General features: G+C 43.8%; 1 protein-coding gene across 1 annotated transcript; it reads left to right on the top strand.

The window, feature by feature from the left end:
- The first annotated feature begins 4,174 nt into the window (after positions 1 to 4,174).
- LOC128467746 (vomeronasal type-2 receptor 26-like) lies at positions 4,175 to 18,598 on the top strand. Its single transcript, XM_053449454.1, has 5 exons — positions 4,175 to 4,188; positions 4,431 to 4,722; positions 5,670 to 6,482; positions 16,431 to 16,554; positions 17,688 to 18,598. Exons 1-5 carry the CDS (start codon positions 4,175 to 4,177, stop codon positions 18,596 to 18,598), a joined length of 2,154 nt encoding a protein of 717 aa, XP_053305429.1.
- The last annotated feature ends 588 nt before the right edge of the window (positions 18,599 to 19,186 follow it).

The raw sequence follows: 19,186 nt of genomic DNA, 5'->3' as shown, positions 1-19,186 counted from the left end.
AAGATGAAGGAATAGAAGTCCGTTAAAGTTCATCTTTGACGGCCTCAGACAAGCCCCAGCGAAATTGGTCATGAAGGGCTGGCTCATTCCAATTAGACTCCAGAGCCAGGCGTCTGAATTCCGTGACATATTCCTCCACGGGGCGCCGACCTTGTTTAAGGGTACGTAAGGTGGTTGCTGCAGAGGAGACCCCGTAGGGATCTTTGTAGAGAGAGTCTAATGCCTCCTGAAAGGATCGCCAAGAGTCCAATAAACTGTTGTTGCTATGAAGTAGATCATGTGCCCAGAGTTGGGGTTCTCCCGAGAGCAAGGAGATGACTGTGTGCACTTTAATATAGTCCGTAGCATAGGTTTGTGGTCTCAGGCGGAACAGGATCTCACAGGAGGTTATAAACGTACGGTACTTGCTGCGATCCCCAGAGAAACGTTCTGGTAAAGGGACCTGAGGTTCTAAAGCTGAAGCGCCTTCCATAACAGGGGGAACGGCAGTGGGTGGAACAGCAGGAGCTTCGTCAGTAGAAGCGTTTTGTTGCATCTGAAGGTGATGTACCTGTTGTCTCAGATGATGTTGCTCAGTCTGGATCTCCTGCAGCGTGTGTTGAAAATTAGACAACTGTTGGGTAAGGGCAGGAATCGTGTCAGCCAAACCTGCGGGTTCCATATTTAGGCTCAGTTATTATGTCAGGCTGATAGAAGTGAGGTGAGGAACCCAGTATGCAGGCTACCTTCCAGGAGATGAGGGAAGGCTAGTAGACAAGACGAAATCCAAAAACAGTCTGAAGGTCAGGGCGGGAGAGAGCAGCGAAGTCCGTATAAAAAGCCAAAGGTCAGGATCGGAGAGGACAGGAACAGCGAATAACAAAAGCCAAGGGTAAAAACCAGGAATCAGAATAATCGGGAGCGCAAACTAAATAGCTCTGTCAGGAACAATAACTGAGCACTGAGTGAAGCTCAGTGCCAGTTTTTAAATCCTCCACTAAGTGTCTCCCCACCCCCCTGCGTGGTGCCGTTGACGCGGGTTCCCTGGCTACGTCTTGCAGGAAGCTAGAAAAGGAAGGAGAGGGTGTGCGTGCCTAGAGACAGTTGCCAGAGCTGGTTCCTGGAGGACGGTGGTTGCAGCGGTGTGGGAGCTAGTACCCGCTAACGGCCGCGGACCCTGACACCTACTCATGATGATGGTAACACCCTGGACCTTATTTTTTTCTACTACTCCGCTCTCAACCTCCCTCATCTCCTCCCTGTCTCATAACCCTAAACAACTCTTTAGCACTTTCAATTCCCTGCTTCGACCAATCCCTACTACCCCTTCCACTAACCTTAACGCATTCTTCAATAATAAAAATCAAACTCAGATGAGATATCTGCAGTCACCACCCTGCCCTCACCCTCCCTCTGACTATGCGCCCCCTTACCCACTGACCTCTTCTACCCTCACTACATTAACTCATTTCTCTGCTGTCACTGAAGAGGATGTACATGCTCTTCTTCTTTCCTCTTGTCCAACCACATGCCCCCTTGACCCCATCCCTTCCCACCTCACCCAGTCTCTTTCATCTACCCTTGCCCCTACACTAACTCATATCTTCAACCTCTCCCTCACTACTGGATCTGCCCCATCCTCCTTCAAGCATGCTACCATTACTCCTATCTTGAAAAAGTCCTCCCTCGACATGACTGATCTCTCCAATTTCCATCCCATCTCTCTGCTTCCTTTCCCCTCCAAGCTTCTTGAAAGAATTGTTTATATCAAATTCACTAAGTTTCTAGATTCCAACTTCCTGCTTGACCCTCTTTAATCTGGTTATTGCCCTGAGACCACCCTTACTAAAGTTACTAATGATTTACTCACTGCTAAATCCAAGGGCCACTACTTCATACTTCTGCTGCTTTTGACACTGTGGACCACCCTATTCTCCTTCAAATGCTTCATGATCTTGGCCTCCATGACACTGCTCTCTCCTGGCTACTTCCTACCTCTCTGATCGTACCTTCAGCGTCCCTGTCTCCAGTAACACCTCCCTCCCTCTCTCAGTTGGGGGTACCCCAAGCCTCAGTTTTAGGACCCCTTCTGTTCTCTCTTTACACTTCCTTCCTTGGCAAACTGGTCTCATCCTTTGGCTTTCAATACCACCTGTACGCTGATGGTGCTATCATCTCCCCATCTACTCATGCATGCTGTCTTGGTGTTACCCTTGACTTCAACCTTTCGTTCACACACCATATTCATTCTGTCTTTAAAAACTGTCGTCTCCATCTTAAAAACATTGCCCACATCCGTCCCTTCCTAATACAGCATGCCACTAAGGCTCTTGTCCATGCCCTCATTATCTCCCGTCTTGACTACTGTAACTCTGTCTTAGCCAGTCTTCCTCTTAACTGTCTCACCCCTCTACAATCCACCATGAATGCTGCCGCCAGATTTATCTTCCTCTCACATCACTTTACTAATGTCTCCCCTCTGTCAGTCTCTTCACTGGCTGCCTGTGCGCTTCAGGATTCATTTCAAAATCCTCACTCTTACTTTCAAAGCCCTTCACAGCGGTTCCCCTCCCTACATCTCCTCACTCATCTCTAAACATCTAAATCATCTAAACACTCCTAACCGGTCTCTTCGCTCATCCAATGATCTCCTTCTATCCTCTCCTCTGATTTCTTGCTCTCATGAAAACTAGATATTACACAAATAACTCGCTTTTAATGAAGAACAGGAACTTTTTCTTTAAAAGAAAAAGTAAGATTAAATACTTTTTAAAATTCTAGAACTTCTTTGGGTAACTGGATGAAAAAAAATATAACTGTTTTGGAAGAGGGCTTATTTTAATTACTCTACTGCATATTAACAATTATTTAAAATAATGATCTTGTGCTTCTTGTGCATCCCAGCAAAAAAAATCATTTGTATTCTTAATATTTGAACATTTGTAACATTTTAATTGGTGATTTAGGTGATTATTTTTCAATATTTTCAATGCATTGATTTTTGGTTCTATCTACCTCAAATAATGCTATATTGCATGTTAAGGCAAAACCTAGATATTGTTTGTGTCAAACTATTTTAAAGTTACATTTACTTTCAGTTTAATTACATGTGTAATTTATATATTTTAATAACAAGTCACGGCTCTGGCCTCAAACCTCCGAAGCAGCTAATTTCAGACTCCATTGACTTGCATTAGACTGAAGTGTATAAAAGGAGAGATGCTTCACTTGCATTACATTAGTTCACGCATGCAGCCGATGGCATCACTCTGCGTCAGGCTTTATACTGCTGAGTGCTATGGACGCTCGAGGTCTCTGTATGTTACATTGTGGAACATTGTGTCACGTGGAGAGGAAATGTTGAGATCTCCAGCATGTAAAGTTTCCCTGTTTGTGATATTCCTGTGTGTGACTCCGTGTAGATCTGGCTCCCAGAGCTCACCTCCAGCCTGTCATCTGGAGATCAGAAGAAGTCTTGAGGACTACAAATATATTCAAGATGGAGACATTATTATTGGAGGAGTGTTCAGAGTAAATAACTTAATGAATGATTATCGTGAAGATGGAATCATAACTATGATGGCTTGTATGGAGTAAGTAGAAAAACTTTACAATACAGAAATCACAAATGTTTTAGATAAATAAACATGAGAAAGAAACATTTAAATGCATAAAGTGATTTAAGAAAGTACAGGAGAGGAGTTTATTCCAGAAGAGCAGAAATGTAAGAACATATTCTCTGTATAACCTGTAAAGTTCTTTGTAGAAGAGTCCACAGATCCAATAAGTTGGCTTTTATTTTTACTTTTCCTGTGATCATTGTTAGCCTAGGTAGTCCTAGCTTGTTTTGAATGCTGTAAGGGTGTGGAGGGGGTAGAAATGTGCATGTATGTTCACTAGACACATGGTCTACTTACACACCTGGACTTCTATGACTTTTCCTCTTTATTTTAAATGCGTATGAGTTACTCCATGGGGCAGTCATGTTTTTTCTCATATAATGGATGAATGAGACGCATAACAATGTGGGCTTACAGAAAAATACCCGTGGAGGTCCTTGCTTTACTACAATGTAACTGTAAGATGTGTTAATAAAGCGTCAGGCGAGGAAGATCCCCTGGCGGCAGGAATCGTGATTAATTGTAAAGGAGCAAAACATGTATTGTGGAGACCAGCTATGACTGCAGTAGGTAAGATGGCAGGTGACAAGTATGAGAGCTTTAGTTCACTGAAGCTCAACCTCAGGGGAATAGCGGCTGTTGCAGGTGAAAAACCTACCAGCGGCGCTAGTGATCACCTCACTACAATCAGTTTATGTCTAAGCATGAATGGGTTGTTCTTTGCCTTTTGTTTTGAATATCTTTACAGTTTTCTTAACAAAGTATATACATTCCTACAGCTGCAACTGACTAATTTTAAAGAAAGAAATTACATTTGTACTACTTCCACAGGCCTATTCCACATTTCTATAAAAATCTTTTGACCTTTATATTTGCTATTGGGGAGATCAACAGTCATCCGGAAATGTTACCAAATATCACTGTAGGATATCATTTATTTGATTCATGTTCTAATGAAAAAAAGACTGTAAAAAGCATCCTTCAGATTTTATCTGGACCAGGAAAGACCGTCCCTAATTACTCCTGTACTAAACGAGGGACCCTGGCTGGTTTTATTGGGGATGAACTTTCCGACACCACCATACCCATGGCACAAATCCTTGGCATGTATGGGTACGCACAGGTGAGCAGAATATGCACCGTTAGTACAATTGTTTAAATCTCTTCAATAGATGTTAGTTATCTCAAACCCTGCACCCAAAACCATCAGCCCTAGGCTCACTTCTGGTGGGATTTAAGCACCCTTGTGTTTAGCGAGCGTCTATATTATGTGGCATGTGATGGATTCTGTCCGTACATACTGGGCAATTTCTTGTCTCTCTGTTTTTCCAGTCAGTTTTCAGCAGTGATTGTACAAATTCCAGGCTAGAAGCTTCCGGAAGCTCCGGCGTTGTCATAAAACTGCACCTGCGGCTGTTGGGGCCTACTTGGTGCATTAAGTCCCTTTCTTGTAGCAGGGGTATTCATAGAAACGCAAGCCGACTCCACTCCTCTAGTACTGTCAGTAATGGCACAGTATGCCTCAACTTCCTGTCATGTGACAGGATCAGTCAGTAAGAAGCCCCTTTTGTAGTCATAAGAGCTTCACTTATGAGGTGTGTGTATCAACTTCATTGGTTTCCATAGACTAAGCTTCAAGCCCTGAAGAGAAGCAGGAGCACAGCAGTACTTATACATGTTCCCAACACTCCCATCCAGCTAAGATAAATGTATTTGATTTCATAATTCTTGCAGAAATCTCTCTGAATGAAATACGCATTATACAGGGCCAGTCAGGCTCTTGGAGCAGAGGCTCATTTAGACACCAATAAACCGTGCTATGCACTAATGTGGTTTCAAAAGAAAGCTCTGCTTGTCCTGTAATAAATAATGTATATTGTGTTCGCATAAAGTAAACGTGAAAAAGGGAAATTACAATTGAACAAAAGTGCTGTAAAGGATTCACTCATTCACAGTAAAACCATGTAAGACGGTCTTTGTTCATAAGGGTAAAAGTTTTTATTTAACTAAGTCTTCAGTGTTCGAGAGGGTGGTTGTAGCATCTGTTATAATCCATTTGTTTTCGTGTAGATCAGTTATGGCGCAACGCATTCCGTGCTCAGCGACAGACGAGTTTATCCGACATTTTTCCGAACAGTTCAAAATGACCATGTCAGTTATTATATTTTATCCAAGCTGCTGAAACACTTTGGCTGGAACTGGGTCGGTATTTTAACCACCGATGATGAAAGTGGAGACAAGGAAAGCCAAGTACTGACAAAGTATATGAAAGAGGATGGCATTTGTGCTGAATATGTAATAAAAATACATTATTTTCAAAGCATGGATCAAACTTTTGAATACGCTTCCAAAACAATAGAAAGATCAACATCTCAAGTTATCGTATTTTGTGGTTCCTTTTCTGAAGCTTTTATGTTTATTATTAAGCAAACAAAACATTCATTAATCAATAAATATGTAATTCTTGGCACAACGTGGTCTTCAAACACATTTCTGTTTCGGTCTTTCTCTGATGTATTTAACGGCACTCTGACTCTGAAACCGTATTACAGCGACCATGTTCCAAAACTTTCATTCTTCCTTGAGAAATTTCACCCAAAGAGCTACCCAAATGACAAGTTACTGGAAGATTTGTGGGTAACAGCTTATGAATGCTTGTCTCCAGATCCCTATAAAAACCAGTATTATGAAATTCATTTTGGGATGTCACTTCGTAACTGTACTGGGAGAGAACGATTGAAAGACATTGTTAATTTTATCAACAACGGGGATGCTTCTCGAGTGAATAATGCAGTGCTTGCGATGGCCAAAGCCCTACACAATATGTACATATTTCAGGAAAAAAAACCTTATCGAAATAAAATAACTCATTACAAACATCAGGTAAGTCAGGAATCATGAAAAGAGAGTGATTCAGGGGCATTAGCAGTTGAAGTGTTCTTAGTAGACTTGCGCATTCGTCTTCGGGCGAACATGAAAACGAGCACGAAGAGGCCGTTTTTTTGTTCGTTCCGAAGACACGCCGAAGAGAATACAGTGCCGGCAAAACGTAGGAGAATACGAAGACTCACAACTACGAAGAATCGAAGATTCTTTGTAATTTTCTTCGTTTTTGCCGCGCAGCCGCCAAAATTTCAAACAGGAGTGAGCTGATCTCGTCTGTCCAATCAGCTCACTCTTGTGACGTCACGCTAAGGGTCTCGTCCAATGCCTGTGCTGCTGTTTTTTTAATTCTGAAGGCGCCTTTATAAGACCAGAGCTTGCCTGAGAGATCCATTCATTTTTCGCTATGACTGCTTTGGCAACACTGCTGTGCTGCATCTGAGCGTTACAGAGAGAGATTGTTCTGTTCTGTGTGAGACTGGTAAGCCTTTCTCACAGTGTACTTCATCCTCACTTCAGTGCTAGTTAATATAATTAATAATAATAATTTGATTAATTTTTTTTTTTATTTAATTTGTCATCAACTGTAGTGTAAGTGCTGTTGAGTTGACAGTGCACTCAGTGCCTCAGTGGCACTGGGGTGCCCTTGCCCTGGGCTGGCACTAGTGCCTATTGCCTGTCCTGCTTAAATAAATTAAATAGAATTTATAAATGATAATTTAATAGAATCTATAATTTAATAGTTCATTATAATATTATATATATATATATATATTTGTCAGTCATATATATATATATACACTATAGTATACTAGTGTAGAGTGTACTGTAGACATTCATCTACTAGTGTCTAATTTAAAATCAGTAATATTAATTAATATAATTAATAATTGAATTCATTATAAAATTATATATATTTGTCAGTTATAGTTAGTAATAGTATACTAGTGTAGAGTGTACTGTAGACATTCAAGACATCTACTAGTGTCTAATCTAAAATCAGTAATATCAATAATTCTATAATTCTTTCTTATCTTAATAGTTAATTAAATTAGCTATAAATAAAAGTAATAATATTAATTAATTACTACTAGCGTATAGTTCAGCTAATCTTATTAGTACTGGTGCTGCAGCTCTATAGTTTGTGCTTTGTTTTAGCAACAGTAAGAGACCGAGTCAATTTTTCTTAATTAATCTTTCATTTTATTTCATTTGTTTTGCTCACCTCAGTCCATCAGTGAAGTGAACTTGTTGGGCTAGTGAGTGCAGCCGCATAAGTGCTGTGTTTTTTTTTGATCAGCAAGCAGTGACGTTAACTGTTTTGCAAAGATTTTCTCATTTATTTTACATTTTATTTCAATTTTATTAAAAGTACCCTTAGTGTTTTGCTCACCTCAGTCCATCAGTGAAGTGAACTTGTTGGGCTAGTGAGTGCAGCAAGCAGTGAAGCTAACTGTTTTGCTGTGACATTTTATTTTATTTCTAATTCTTTTCAAGAAAAATTGACTGTGACGAGCTGTACTAAGCAAAGCTTCAAGCTACTAGCTGTAGTACTAAAATAATGCTAATCTTCTTTAATCTTAATCTATAATATATTATAAATAATATATAACAATATAAATTCTAATTCATAATCTATAATATAAGTAATTCTAATTCTAAATTCTAATTCATAATCTATATTCTTCTATCTATAATACATAATATATAAGTAAATTATTTCTAATCTATTAATATTATATAACTTAATATTAATTAATAAATCACATACTGAATCTGATTTAACCTCACTTTACCTTAGTGGGTTTGAGAGCGTCTGCCTAGAGGTAGACTTATAGTAAGGAAATATAGCTTTAGGCTAGCATAGTAGTAGGCTAAGCTCTTAGGCCCGTGTAAATTCAAATTAAAAATAAAATACTGCTAGTTATTAAATAGTTAATCTTGAGTTAATAATTTAAATAATTTTAGCACTTTGGCAGATTGCACACAACAGCACAGTGCAGTAGTGCATAGTTTTACTTTTTAAGCAGTAGCACTGAAGAGAACTTCCTCTAATTTTTTTGTCTTTAATTCGTTTTTCCTTTTTTTTATTTTTATTTTTTTATTTATTTTTTTTTATAGTTTTTTAAACACTACACTACACTACACTACACACACAACACAAAATTTGAAATGGATCCTCCTTTTGGGACTAAGGACGGACAAGCTCCATCTACCACCACCACCAGCACCACCACCAGCACCAGTTCTAAGAAGCCTTTGCGTCAGTCTAGTCGGCCAAGTAGGCCAAGCTTTCGCTTATCATTTGGGGAAGCATTGCTTGAAGGATCATCAAGTAAAGGAAAGGCACCAAAAGCAGGCAGTAGTAGTGCGGCTAGGCCCACAAGCTATGGTTTTTTACGGAAAGCCTAAAGCACCAGAAGCACGTTCAAAGTTAAAGGGTAGCACAAGTAGTACCAGTGACTAAACAGAAGTGCCTTTTGCCCCAAGCAGCATCTTCCCCATCCACAAGCAGCATGCAAGGTACCAAGCAGAGCCAAATTAGCAGCAAGACTCAGAGGGGTCCCAAACCAAAGCGATCTCATTCCTTTGTAGGGAAAACCACCACCACCACCCCCACCTCTACCGCCTCTACCACCACTAGTGCTGCGCCTACTGTTCCCACTGGTACCGCCACGCCATGTCCTCCTAGTACCTCTAGCAAGCCACCAAGTCCTTACAAAATTTTTGTAAAGACAGTTAGAGAGAGGGCTACACATAGTGGAACTCCACCTAGCGAGGTAGCAGAGGAGCCTGAGACTGAGAGGCCAAGTGCAGAGTCTATTCTTCCTGCTCGCACTACTACTAGTCACGAGTCTCACAACGATATCAGTCTTAGCTCGAGCCTAGCAGGAATTCTATTCGATCTGGCTAATGAAGAGCTAGACTATGAGCCAGAGGAAGTAGAGGAGATGAGTGGTCAGGAATCAGATTCCTCAGGGAGCAGTGTCCAAATGACTAGTGCACAATTTTCCCCTGAGCCTCCACCTTCTCCGCTACGATCATCACCATCACCACCACCAGCAGCAGCAGCAAAACCTAGCAAATCTAAAGCAATTAGCAGTCCCACTATGGCCAGTACTTTTACCACCAGTCCCACCACCACTAGTTCTGCCTCTGTTCATCCACCCCAAGCAGTAGGAGCAGCACCCAAGGCACACCCCAAGGCTATGCGCGCCCCAATTTGGGAGCACTTTGAAAATGTTGAAGAAGGGCGCTATGGAAAGTGCAAACATTGTGGGAAGCTAATAAGCAGAGGGAAAGTGTCTGGCCATTTTACCAGTGCTAGCATGAAGCATCACCTCAGCACTCAACACAACGCTGTGCTATTGGGGAAAGATGCAGAAGTAAAACTTAGTGCAGGCAGCATAGCTGGTGGCCGTGGAAAAACCCCAACAGCTTCTTCTTCTGAGCCAATAGCAGCAGCAGCAGCAGCAGCTAGTGCTGGCAGCCAGAGACCAAGGCAGGTTGGAGCACTGCATGTCCAGCCCACCCTAGAACAATTTGTGGCATTCCAATCCAAATGCCCAAACAGCAGGCCAATAAAGTAACGCGACTGATTGGTCAGTTCATTGCTGTTGGAGGGGCATCCTTTTCTATGATCGAAGGGGAGCCTTTCAAACAATTGATGGCGGCTGTGGCTCCACAATATACAGTTCCGTCACGTTCCACTTTCAGCAGGAACATTGTCCCCTCATTGTATCGGTCCTGTGTTGCAGCAGTGAAAGAGGAGCTTTCCAAGGCTGCTGGTCAGTCTGTTCATTTCACTACAGATTTGTGGAGTGCACCTAGCGGCCAGCATGCCTTTCTTTCTTTGAAAGCACACTGGTGGGAGCCCGGTGTGTCTAAGGAAGCTGCTGCAGCAGGCTACCAATCTTTCCTTCTCCATGCAGAAGTGATGGATGAAAAGCACACTTTCCAAAATATTCTGCATGCAATGAGGAAAATGTTTAGCCTTTGGGTGGGAGCAGAGGCGAGCACCAATCTTGAAGTTGGTTTTGTGGTAACTGACGGAGGTGCCAATATGGTGAAAGCGCTGCGAGATGGTCATATTGTTGGTGTGCGCTGTGCAGCCCACATCATCCATCTTGTAGTGAAGGCAGCAATGTCAGAAGGAACTAATGTGGCAGCAGTAGTTCTGTCCCGCTGCAGAAAGATCGCTGGGCACTTTCACCATAGTGTTAAGGCTAGCCAACTTTTGAGGGAAGAGCAAGAGAGGTCAGGTCTTCCCGTACACTGCCTACGTCAGGATGTCAGTACACGGTGGAACTCCACGTTAGACATGCTCGAGAGGATTTTGGAGCAGCAGAGGGCAATCCATAATCTTGCCTCAGAGCACAATATTGGGATTACCTCTCCATTGAATAGGGAGGATTGGACAGTGATCGCCCAGCTAGTGGCAGTCCTTAAACCATTCAGGGATGCCACAAAAAATTTAAGCTCAAACACTGCCAGTCTGGCCCAGGTAATCCCAGTGTTCTCCCATCTAGGCAGCAAGATGGATGTGTTCCTTGAAAACCGTGAGGCTGTTCAAGGTGGCACTCTACATCCTGACGTAGCAGCCATAGTCAGGAAGCTGAAGGATCTGCTAAAAGTACACCTTCGCAAACGAATGGAAGAGAGTCCCGAAATGATGCTAGCGTGCCTTTGCGATCCAAGAATTAAGGGAAAGCTAGCTTTGAAATTTAATGTTCTCAGTAGCTACCGGGAGCAATTGGTCAACAAGGTGCGTGACTGGCAGCGTAAAATGGGAATGCTGTCCGAGGAGGGAGAGGTGCAGGAGGAGGAAGAGATGATGTGGCCTGCTACTCCTAGCAGCAGCATCAGCAGCTGTGCCACAAGCAGCACAACACAGCTGAGTGGAGCAGCTGCGTTTTGGGAAGAGGCACTTGGGAGTATAGTTGGACCATCTGACAGAGCTAGCAGCAGAAAGGAGAGTAGTGCTGCTGAAATGGTCAAACTTTACCTCTGTGAAGTTCCTTCTGCGCCTAATGTTGATCCTCTTAGCTACTGGGATGAAAAGAAGAGTGTGTGGCCTGCACTCTCATGGGTTGCGCAGCAGCTACTATCATGTCCGCCAACCATTGTTCAAAGTGAGCGCGTGTTTTCTATGACTGGAAACATACTGAGTCCACAGCGCTCACGCATGGCACCTCATCTGATGGAGCAGATTGCCTTCCTTAAATTCAATCTGCCCAAGTTGGGTTACCCAGCTCTTAGCTTGGAAAGTTATTTTTTTTTCTCTAATGTTTAAGGTAGTTTCTCCCCCTGGTTGCACATGTTTGTGGTGTGGCAACGTCTGCTACCTCCGCCGGTGTAGCCAATTTACGCTAGGGCCTAGTGTCTGAGTTCTGGAAGTCCGCTCCCAAACGCCATGGACTGACAGACTTTCATGCTTTGCCCTGGGGTGAAACAGGTGAGCGGGTCGTCAATTGCCCACTCATTCACCTTTTTCCGTTTCCAACGCTGCTGCTGGTGGTGGTGCCAGCATCTTTTGCCAGTTCGCTTCCTGGCTGAAATCATGCCTCAAATGTCCCTAATGGAGAGGGTAGTTTTTCCCTCTGGTTGCACTTGCTGCAGTGTGGCAATGCCTGCTACCTCCGCCGGTGTAGCCAATTTAAGCTAGGGCCTAGTGTCTGAGTTCTGGAAGTCCGCTCCCAAACGCCAAGGACTGACAGTCTTCGGATGCTTTGCCCTGGGGTGAAACAGGTGAGCGGGTCGTCAATTGCCCACTCATTCACCTTTTCCAATGCTGCTGCTGCTGCTGGTGTTGGTGCCAACGTCTCTTCTCTGCCAGTTCGCTTCCTGGCTAGAATCATGACTGAAATGTCCCTAATGGTAAGGGCAGTTTCTCCCCCCTGGTTGCACTTGCTGCGGTGTGGCAACGCCTGCTACCTCCGCCAATGTAGCCAGCTTACGCTAGGGCCTTGTGTCTGAGTTCTGGAAGTCTGCTCCCAAACGCCAAGGACTGACAGTGTTTGGATGCTTTGCTCTGGGGTGGAACAGGTGAGCGGGTCGCCAATTGCCCACTCATTCGCCTTTCCCAATTCTGCTGCTGCTGCTGGTGGTGCCAGCGTCTCTTCTCTGCCAGTTCGCTTCCTGGCTAGTGTCATGCCTCAAATGTCCCTAATGGTAAGGGCAGTTTCTCCCCCCTGGCTGCGTCTGTTTGCGGTGTGGCAACGCCTGCTACCTCAGCCAATGTAGCCAGCTTACGCTAGGGCCTTGTGTCTGAGCTCTGGAAGTCTGCTGCCAAACCTCTAAGACTGACAGTGTTTGGGTGCTTTGCCCTGGGGTGAAACAGGTGAGTGGGTCGCCAATTGCCCACTCATTCGCCTTTCCCATTTTTCAATGCTGCTGCTGGTGGTGGTGGTGCCAGCATCCCTTCTCTGCCAGTTCGCTTCCTGGCTAGAGTCATGCCCAAAATGTCCCTAGTGGTAAGGGCAGTTTCTCCCCCCTGGCTGCGTCTGTTTGCGGTGTGGCAACGCCTGCTACCTCCGCCGGAGTGGCCAGCTTACGCTAGGGCCTAGTGTCTGAGCTCTGGAAGTCTGCTGCCAAACGTCTAAGACTGACAGTGTTTGGGTGCTTTGCCCTTGGGTGAAACAGGTGAGTGGGTCGCCAATTGCTCACTCATTCGCCTTTCCCATTTTTCAATGCTGCTGCTGGTGGTGGTGGTGGTGCCAGCATCTCTTCTGTGCCAGTTCGCTTCCTGGCTAGAGTCATGCCCAAAATGTCCCTAGTGGTAAGGGCAGTTTCTCCCCCCTGGCTGCGTCTGTTTGCGGTGTGGCAACGCCTGCTACCTCCGCCGGAGTGGCCAGCTTACGCTAGGGCCTTGTGTCTGAGCTCTGGAAGTCCGCTGCCAAACGTCTAGGACTGACAGTGTTTGGGTGCTTTGCCCTGGGGTGAAACAGGTGAGTGGGTCGCCAATTGCCCACTCATTCGCCTTTCCCATTTTTCAATGCTGCTGCTGGTGGTGGTGGTGCCAGCATCTCTTCTCTGCCAGTTCGCTTCCTGGCTAGAGTCATGCCCAAAATGTCCCTAGTGGTAAGGGCAGTCCCCCCCCCCTGGCTGCGTCTGTTTGTGGTGTTCCTGTCTGCCTCTCTCTGCTGTCTCCAGCTCACCTCTGACCCTTTTACTCTGACCCATTCCTTCCAGGGCCTCTCTTTGATTTCACCTGCCCTCCCATTCACCTCTGCTCTGATTGAACCAGTCCTGCTTTCTCTGTTCTGACTCCCCGCAGATCCTCCAAGCCCCTTCTTGCCCTACCTGCTCTGATTCACTTCACCCAGAGTCCCTTCTGCTCTGATCTGACACCCCTTTCTCTGATCCTCTGAATCCCCTCTGTTCTGACCTACCCTTTCCTGCTTCAATTGCTTTGATGCAGATGGACAGATAGAGAGGGTGATAGGAGTAAAAGAGAGAGGAGGCAAGGGAGAGAGTGAACTGGGTGAGGGAGAGAGAAAACAGAGGTAACAGAAAATACTGGGAGATAAAACCTGTGGAATGAGAGAGATTTCTTGTCATGGCGTGTCAATGGCAGGCACATATGTTGAAGGATACATTACAAATTGTCGATTCAGAAAATAAAGAACAGCTGATTATATTTCAGTACTTTTCTATTTTTACTAAAAGTTGCACCATTACATAAGAAATCTGAAAGCCGAGGACCAAACCTCTCATCTATATTTTGATGAAAATGGGGAGCATGTTACCCCACACATAATTCGGAACTGGATTGGATATAAGGATGAAACTGAATCCTTTAAAGTGGTCGGTGTCTTTGATCCGTGGGCTCCGGCTGATCAGCAACTTAACATCAAACCCGGCCTAATAATCTGGAATAACGAAGCTAACCAGGTGAAAAGTTTTTTCTTTGTTTGTTATTAGAATATTCTTCCTAGATAAAGTTATATTTGGACACTGACACAAGTTTGTTATTTTGGTTGTTTACCACAGTAACTCAAGGTTACAGTTAAGTAACGAATAATGCAGTCCTAGCTTTAATTTGAGGGTATTCACATCCAAATTGGACAAAGGGTCTTGGAATTACAGCTTTAATATTGAGCTCCTCCCTTTTTCAAGGGTCCAAAAGTAAATGGACAATTGACTCAAAAGCTGTTTCATGGACAGGTGCGGGCCATTCCTTTATTATTTTTTCATCAATTAAGCAGGTAAAAGTCTGGAGTTGATTCAAGGAAGGACATTCTCATTTGGAAGCTGGTCAAACATCAGAGAGCTAGCAGGGACATTATGAGTGGTGAGCAGGGCCGGCCCGACAATGGAGCTGAGTGGGGCAACTGCTTCAGGCGGCACTTTTGAAGGGGCTGCACTTTACCGCCCCGCGCTTTTTTTATTTTTAAAGCGGAAGAGAGAGGGGTGCCGAGTGGTCAAGTTGTCAGTACCCGCTCGGCGCCCCTCTCTCTCTCCTCTGCGGCGAGTCTCCCTGTTCGGTCTCGGTGCCAGCTTGTAATGATAAGCGCCGGAAGATGACGCCATTTCCGCCGCTCAGCTTTACAAGCCAGCACCGAGACCGAACAGGGAGATTTGCCGCAGGGCTGCTGAAAGGTAAGTACAGGGGGGGGAGGAAGGGTAGATAATGGGGGTGGCAGGGACGGAGGGAGAGGAAGGGTAGATAATGGGGGGGGGTTTAAACTTCGCCCCAGGCAGCATTTTGTCTTGGGCTGGCAGATTGGTATGTTCTAAGGAAAAAAGAACACACTGGTGAGCTCTGTGACTTCCATGAAAGACAACAGTGGTGGATGACCACAGGATTCTTTCCACAACATCCAGAAAAGTGAAGAACACTCTCCAGGAGGTAGACATATCTTTATCCAAGTCTTACCATGAAGACAAGACTTCAAAAGAGCAAATACAGAGGGTTCATGACAAGGTCCAAACTATTCATAAACCCCAAGAAAAGAGAGAAAACATTAGACTAAAAAATAAAACCAGCCCGGTTCTGGAACAGCATTGTTTGAACAGAAAAAATAAATGAAGATCAACCTGTACCAGAAGGGTGGGAAGAAACATATACATAAGAAGCTTGAAACGGCTCATGATCCAAAGCAGACCACATCTTCTGTAAAACATGAGGCAGTGTGGTGGCATGGGCATGCATAGCTTCCAATGGCACTGGTGTTTATGGATGATGTGACAGAAGACAGAAGCATTCTGAAGTGTATCGTGATATATCGTCCGCTTAGATTCAGCCATGTGATGTCGATTGGACGGGGCTTTGCTTTAAAGAAGGACAATGGCCCAAAACATGTTGCAAAAGCAATGCAGGAGTTTTTTAAGGCAAAGAAGTGGAATATTCTTTAATGGCCGAATCAATCACCTGATCTCATCTCGATCGAGCATGCATTTCACTTGTTGGAAACAAAACGTCAGAAATACCCACAAACAAACATCTGAAGACAATGCCAGTAAAGCCCTTTGTGAAGTATCACAAAAGAGCAAATATTAAATCTTAAAAATAAACATTTTATTAATGATTGTGTTGATTTGTCCAATTATATTTGAGCCCCTGAAATAAGAGGACTGTGTATGAAAATTACTGCAATTCCTAAATGTTTCATATGATATTTTTGTTAAACCCCTTGGATTAAAGTTGAAAGTCTGCACTTCAATTAGATCTCGAATGTTTCATTACAAATCTGATGCGGTGGTGTACCGAGCCAAAATAATACAAATAGTGTCAGTAATATTTTCAGACCTAACTGTATATAAAACATGAATTTACACAAGTGAGTAAAAACAGTGTTATTGTTACAGAGCTACCTTACAACCGATATGAGATTACAGATATTACGGATAGTGTAACTTGGTACAATGCCATTTAAAGTAAAGACTGAGCTCTAGGAGCTTTACAAAAAATCAGCATTTAAAAAAATATATATGTTTCTTATTTAGATTCCAAAATCTCAGTGCTCAGAAAATTGTTTGCCGGGTTACAGAAAAGCCCCGGGGTCTGGGATCCATTCCTGCTGCTACGACTGCGTCCTGTGCTCAGAGGGAGAAATCTCCAGTATGACCGGTATATCCTACCTGATACTCTGATATTCTTACCAAAAATAATGTTTAAGTCTGACTGGTTCATTAATAGAGAGGAAGCACCGGAATTGACTGTGTGAACAAATCGACATTTTTTTTAATAAAGCTATGATTGAGAAAAATATTTAGTTATTTCCTTTTTTTTCAACCTGCCCCCCCAGTTATGCACATCTGCCCCCTGGCTTGCCACTCTGCCCCAGAAATGCCTTATACCCCCTATATGCCACTGTGCCCCATGATATGCCTTTTAACCCTCTAAATGCCACTGTGCCCTATGATATGCCTTTTGACCCCCTATGTGCCACTCTGCCTCCAGAATTGCCTTATACCCCTATATGCCACTCTGGCATTTAGGGGGTTAAAAGGCATATTATGGGGCAGAGTGGCATATAGGGAGTTATAAGGCATTTCAGGAGGCAGAGTGGCGTATAGAGGGTTAAAAGGCATTTCAGAAATGCCTTATGCCCCCCATTTAACTCTCCCTCCCCCTCCCTCCACCAAACTTACCGGAGAGTCCCCGGTGCTTAGTCCGGGCAGCGTGTAGAGCTCTACTCGATTTGCGTAACGCTCTACACGCTGCCCGGACTAAGCACCGGGCAGCTTGTAGAGCTCTACACGATTCGCGTAGACAACTTCCGCTGCAGCCGGGAGGAGGTGCGGTTAGCAGCGGGGGTTGTCTGCGTCCATCGCGCAGACCTTCCCCGGCTGTCAGAGATCACGGGGAACTCTGATCTCTGACAGCTGCAGAAGGTCTGCACGATGGACACTGACAACCCCCGCTGCTGGACGCACCTCCTCCCAGCTGCAGCGGAAGTTGTCTACGCGAATCGAGTAGAGCTCTACACGCTGCCCCGACTAAGCACCGGGGACTCAGAAGTACCGGTAAGTTTGGGGGGGGGCAGGAGGATCCAGGTCCCCTGCATCGCTGCGGGGGATCTGGATCTTAGCCTCATAGTCAGACCTAGTTGAGGTCTGATTATAAGACGACCCCGATTATAAGACGAGGGGTATTTTTCAGAGCATTTGCTGTGGAAAAAAACTTGTCTTATAATCTAGCAAATACGGTAAATCTTTTTCATGAAATAAAAAATTGTGTGTGTTTTTTTTTTTTTACAGATAGTGAGGCCTGCACAAAATGCCCAGATAATGAATGGTCCAATGAGAAGAAGGATCTGTGTGTTCCCAAATTGGAAGATTTTTTGTCCTATGATGATGGAGTTGCTATAGCATTTACATCACTCTCAATGTTATTTTGTCTTCTAACTGTTACAGTATCAGGGATTTTTCTTTCCTATAAAAATACTCCAGTTGTAAAAGCCAATAATTGGAGCCTCAGCATGATCCTCCTGGTCTCCATCATGACGAGCTTCCTTTGTGTCTTTCTGTTCCTTGGTCGTCCTACGGATATAACCTGCATTCTACGCCAAACTGTCTTTGGAGTTGCCTTCTCATTAGCCGTGTCTTCTGTGCTGGCCAAGACTATCATGATTTATGTCGCTTTTAAAGCCACCAAACCTGGCAGTGTCTGGAGAAAATGTCTTGGAATCAAACTGTCTGCTTCTGTTGTCTTGTTTGGCTCATCTGTCCAAGTTATAATTATGATTTTTTGGTTGTCCATTTCGCCCCCATTTCAGGAGCTGGACATGCACTCTTATCAGGGAAAGATCATCGTTCAGTGTAATGAGGGCTCGGTTATCGCCTTCTACTGTGTCCTGGGTTATATGGGGCTTCTGGCAGCTGTTAGTTTTATTATAGCTTTTTTAGCCAGGACATTACCAGACAGTTTTAATGAGGCCAAGTACATCACCTTCAGCATGCTGGTGTTCTGCAGCGTTTGGATTGCGATGATCCCGGCCTATCTGAGCACCAAAGGGAAGAACATGGTGGCCGTAGAGATTTTTGCCATAGTGGCTTCAAGTGCTGGACTTCTAGGATGTATATTTTTTGCAAAATGTTATATAATTATATTTAGACCAGAAATTAACTCAAAAACACAATTATTTCAAAGCAGAAATAACAATCCGTAGATATAATAAAGGTCAATACAGTTGGGGAATTAAATGTCTTAATGCTCCACGGACGTACTATGACATCGTAAGTGAAATATCTTATATCAATATGTGTACTGGCAAGTCTGCTTTACTGATTTCATGTTGACTGATCATGTGTAGCGACACTCAGCATAAATTGTTGAGACCTCAGACGGTCCATGTAGACTCTGCTGGGATCTCTAATGACTGCCCTCTGCTGGCTAATCACAGGAACGACTATAGAAAATATTGCTGACTTTATAAGCGCCTGGGTACCATCACAGGCATTATGGAATTATGCAGAAAACCCTAAAACATTATTTTATGTTTGTAAATAAACTAATTCTTCAATTATTTGGAGAGCCAATGAAATTGGCAGAAAAGTACAGAGATCCCATAAAATGATTGCATATGAGCGTCAGCAAGTGTTTTTCTCCTATTCTTGTGTGACGTCGCACATCGTAATAAAGAAGGTGGACAAGGCCTTTTTAATATAATAGCTCACGACTATGAATAATTACTAACGTTTTATTCGAGGAAAATAATGTTACTCTGACCACCCAACTGTAAAAAAAATCGGATCAT

Source organism: Spea bombifrons, chromosome 1 (genome assembly GCF_027358695.1).
Source record: "Spea bombifrons isolate aSpeBom1 chromosome 1, aSpeBom1.2.pri, whole genome shotgun sequence".
Lineage (NCBI taxonomy): Eukaryota > Metazoa > Chordata > Amphibia > Anura > Pelobatidae > Spea > Spea bombifrons.
Note: the sequence above shows the minus strand (reverse complement) of the source record. Positions and strands in the feature narration are given on the sequence as shown.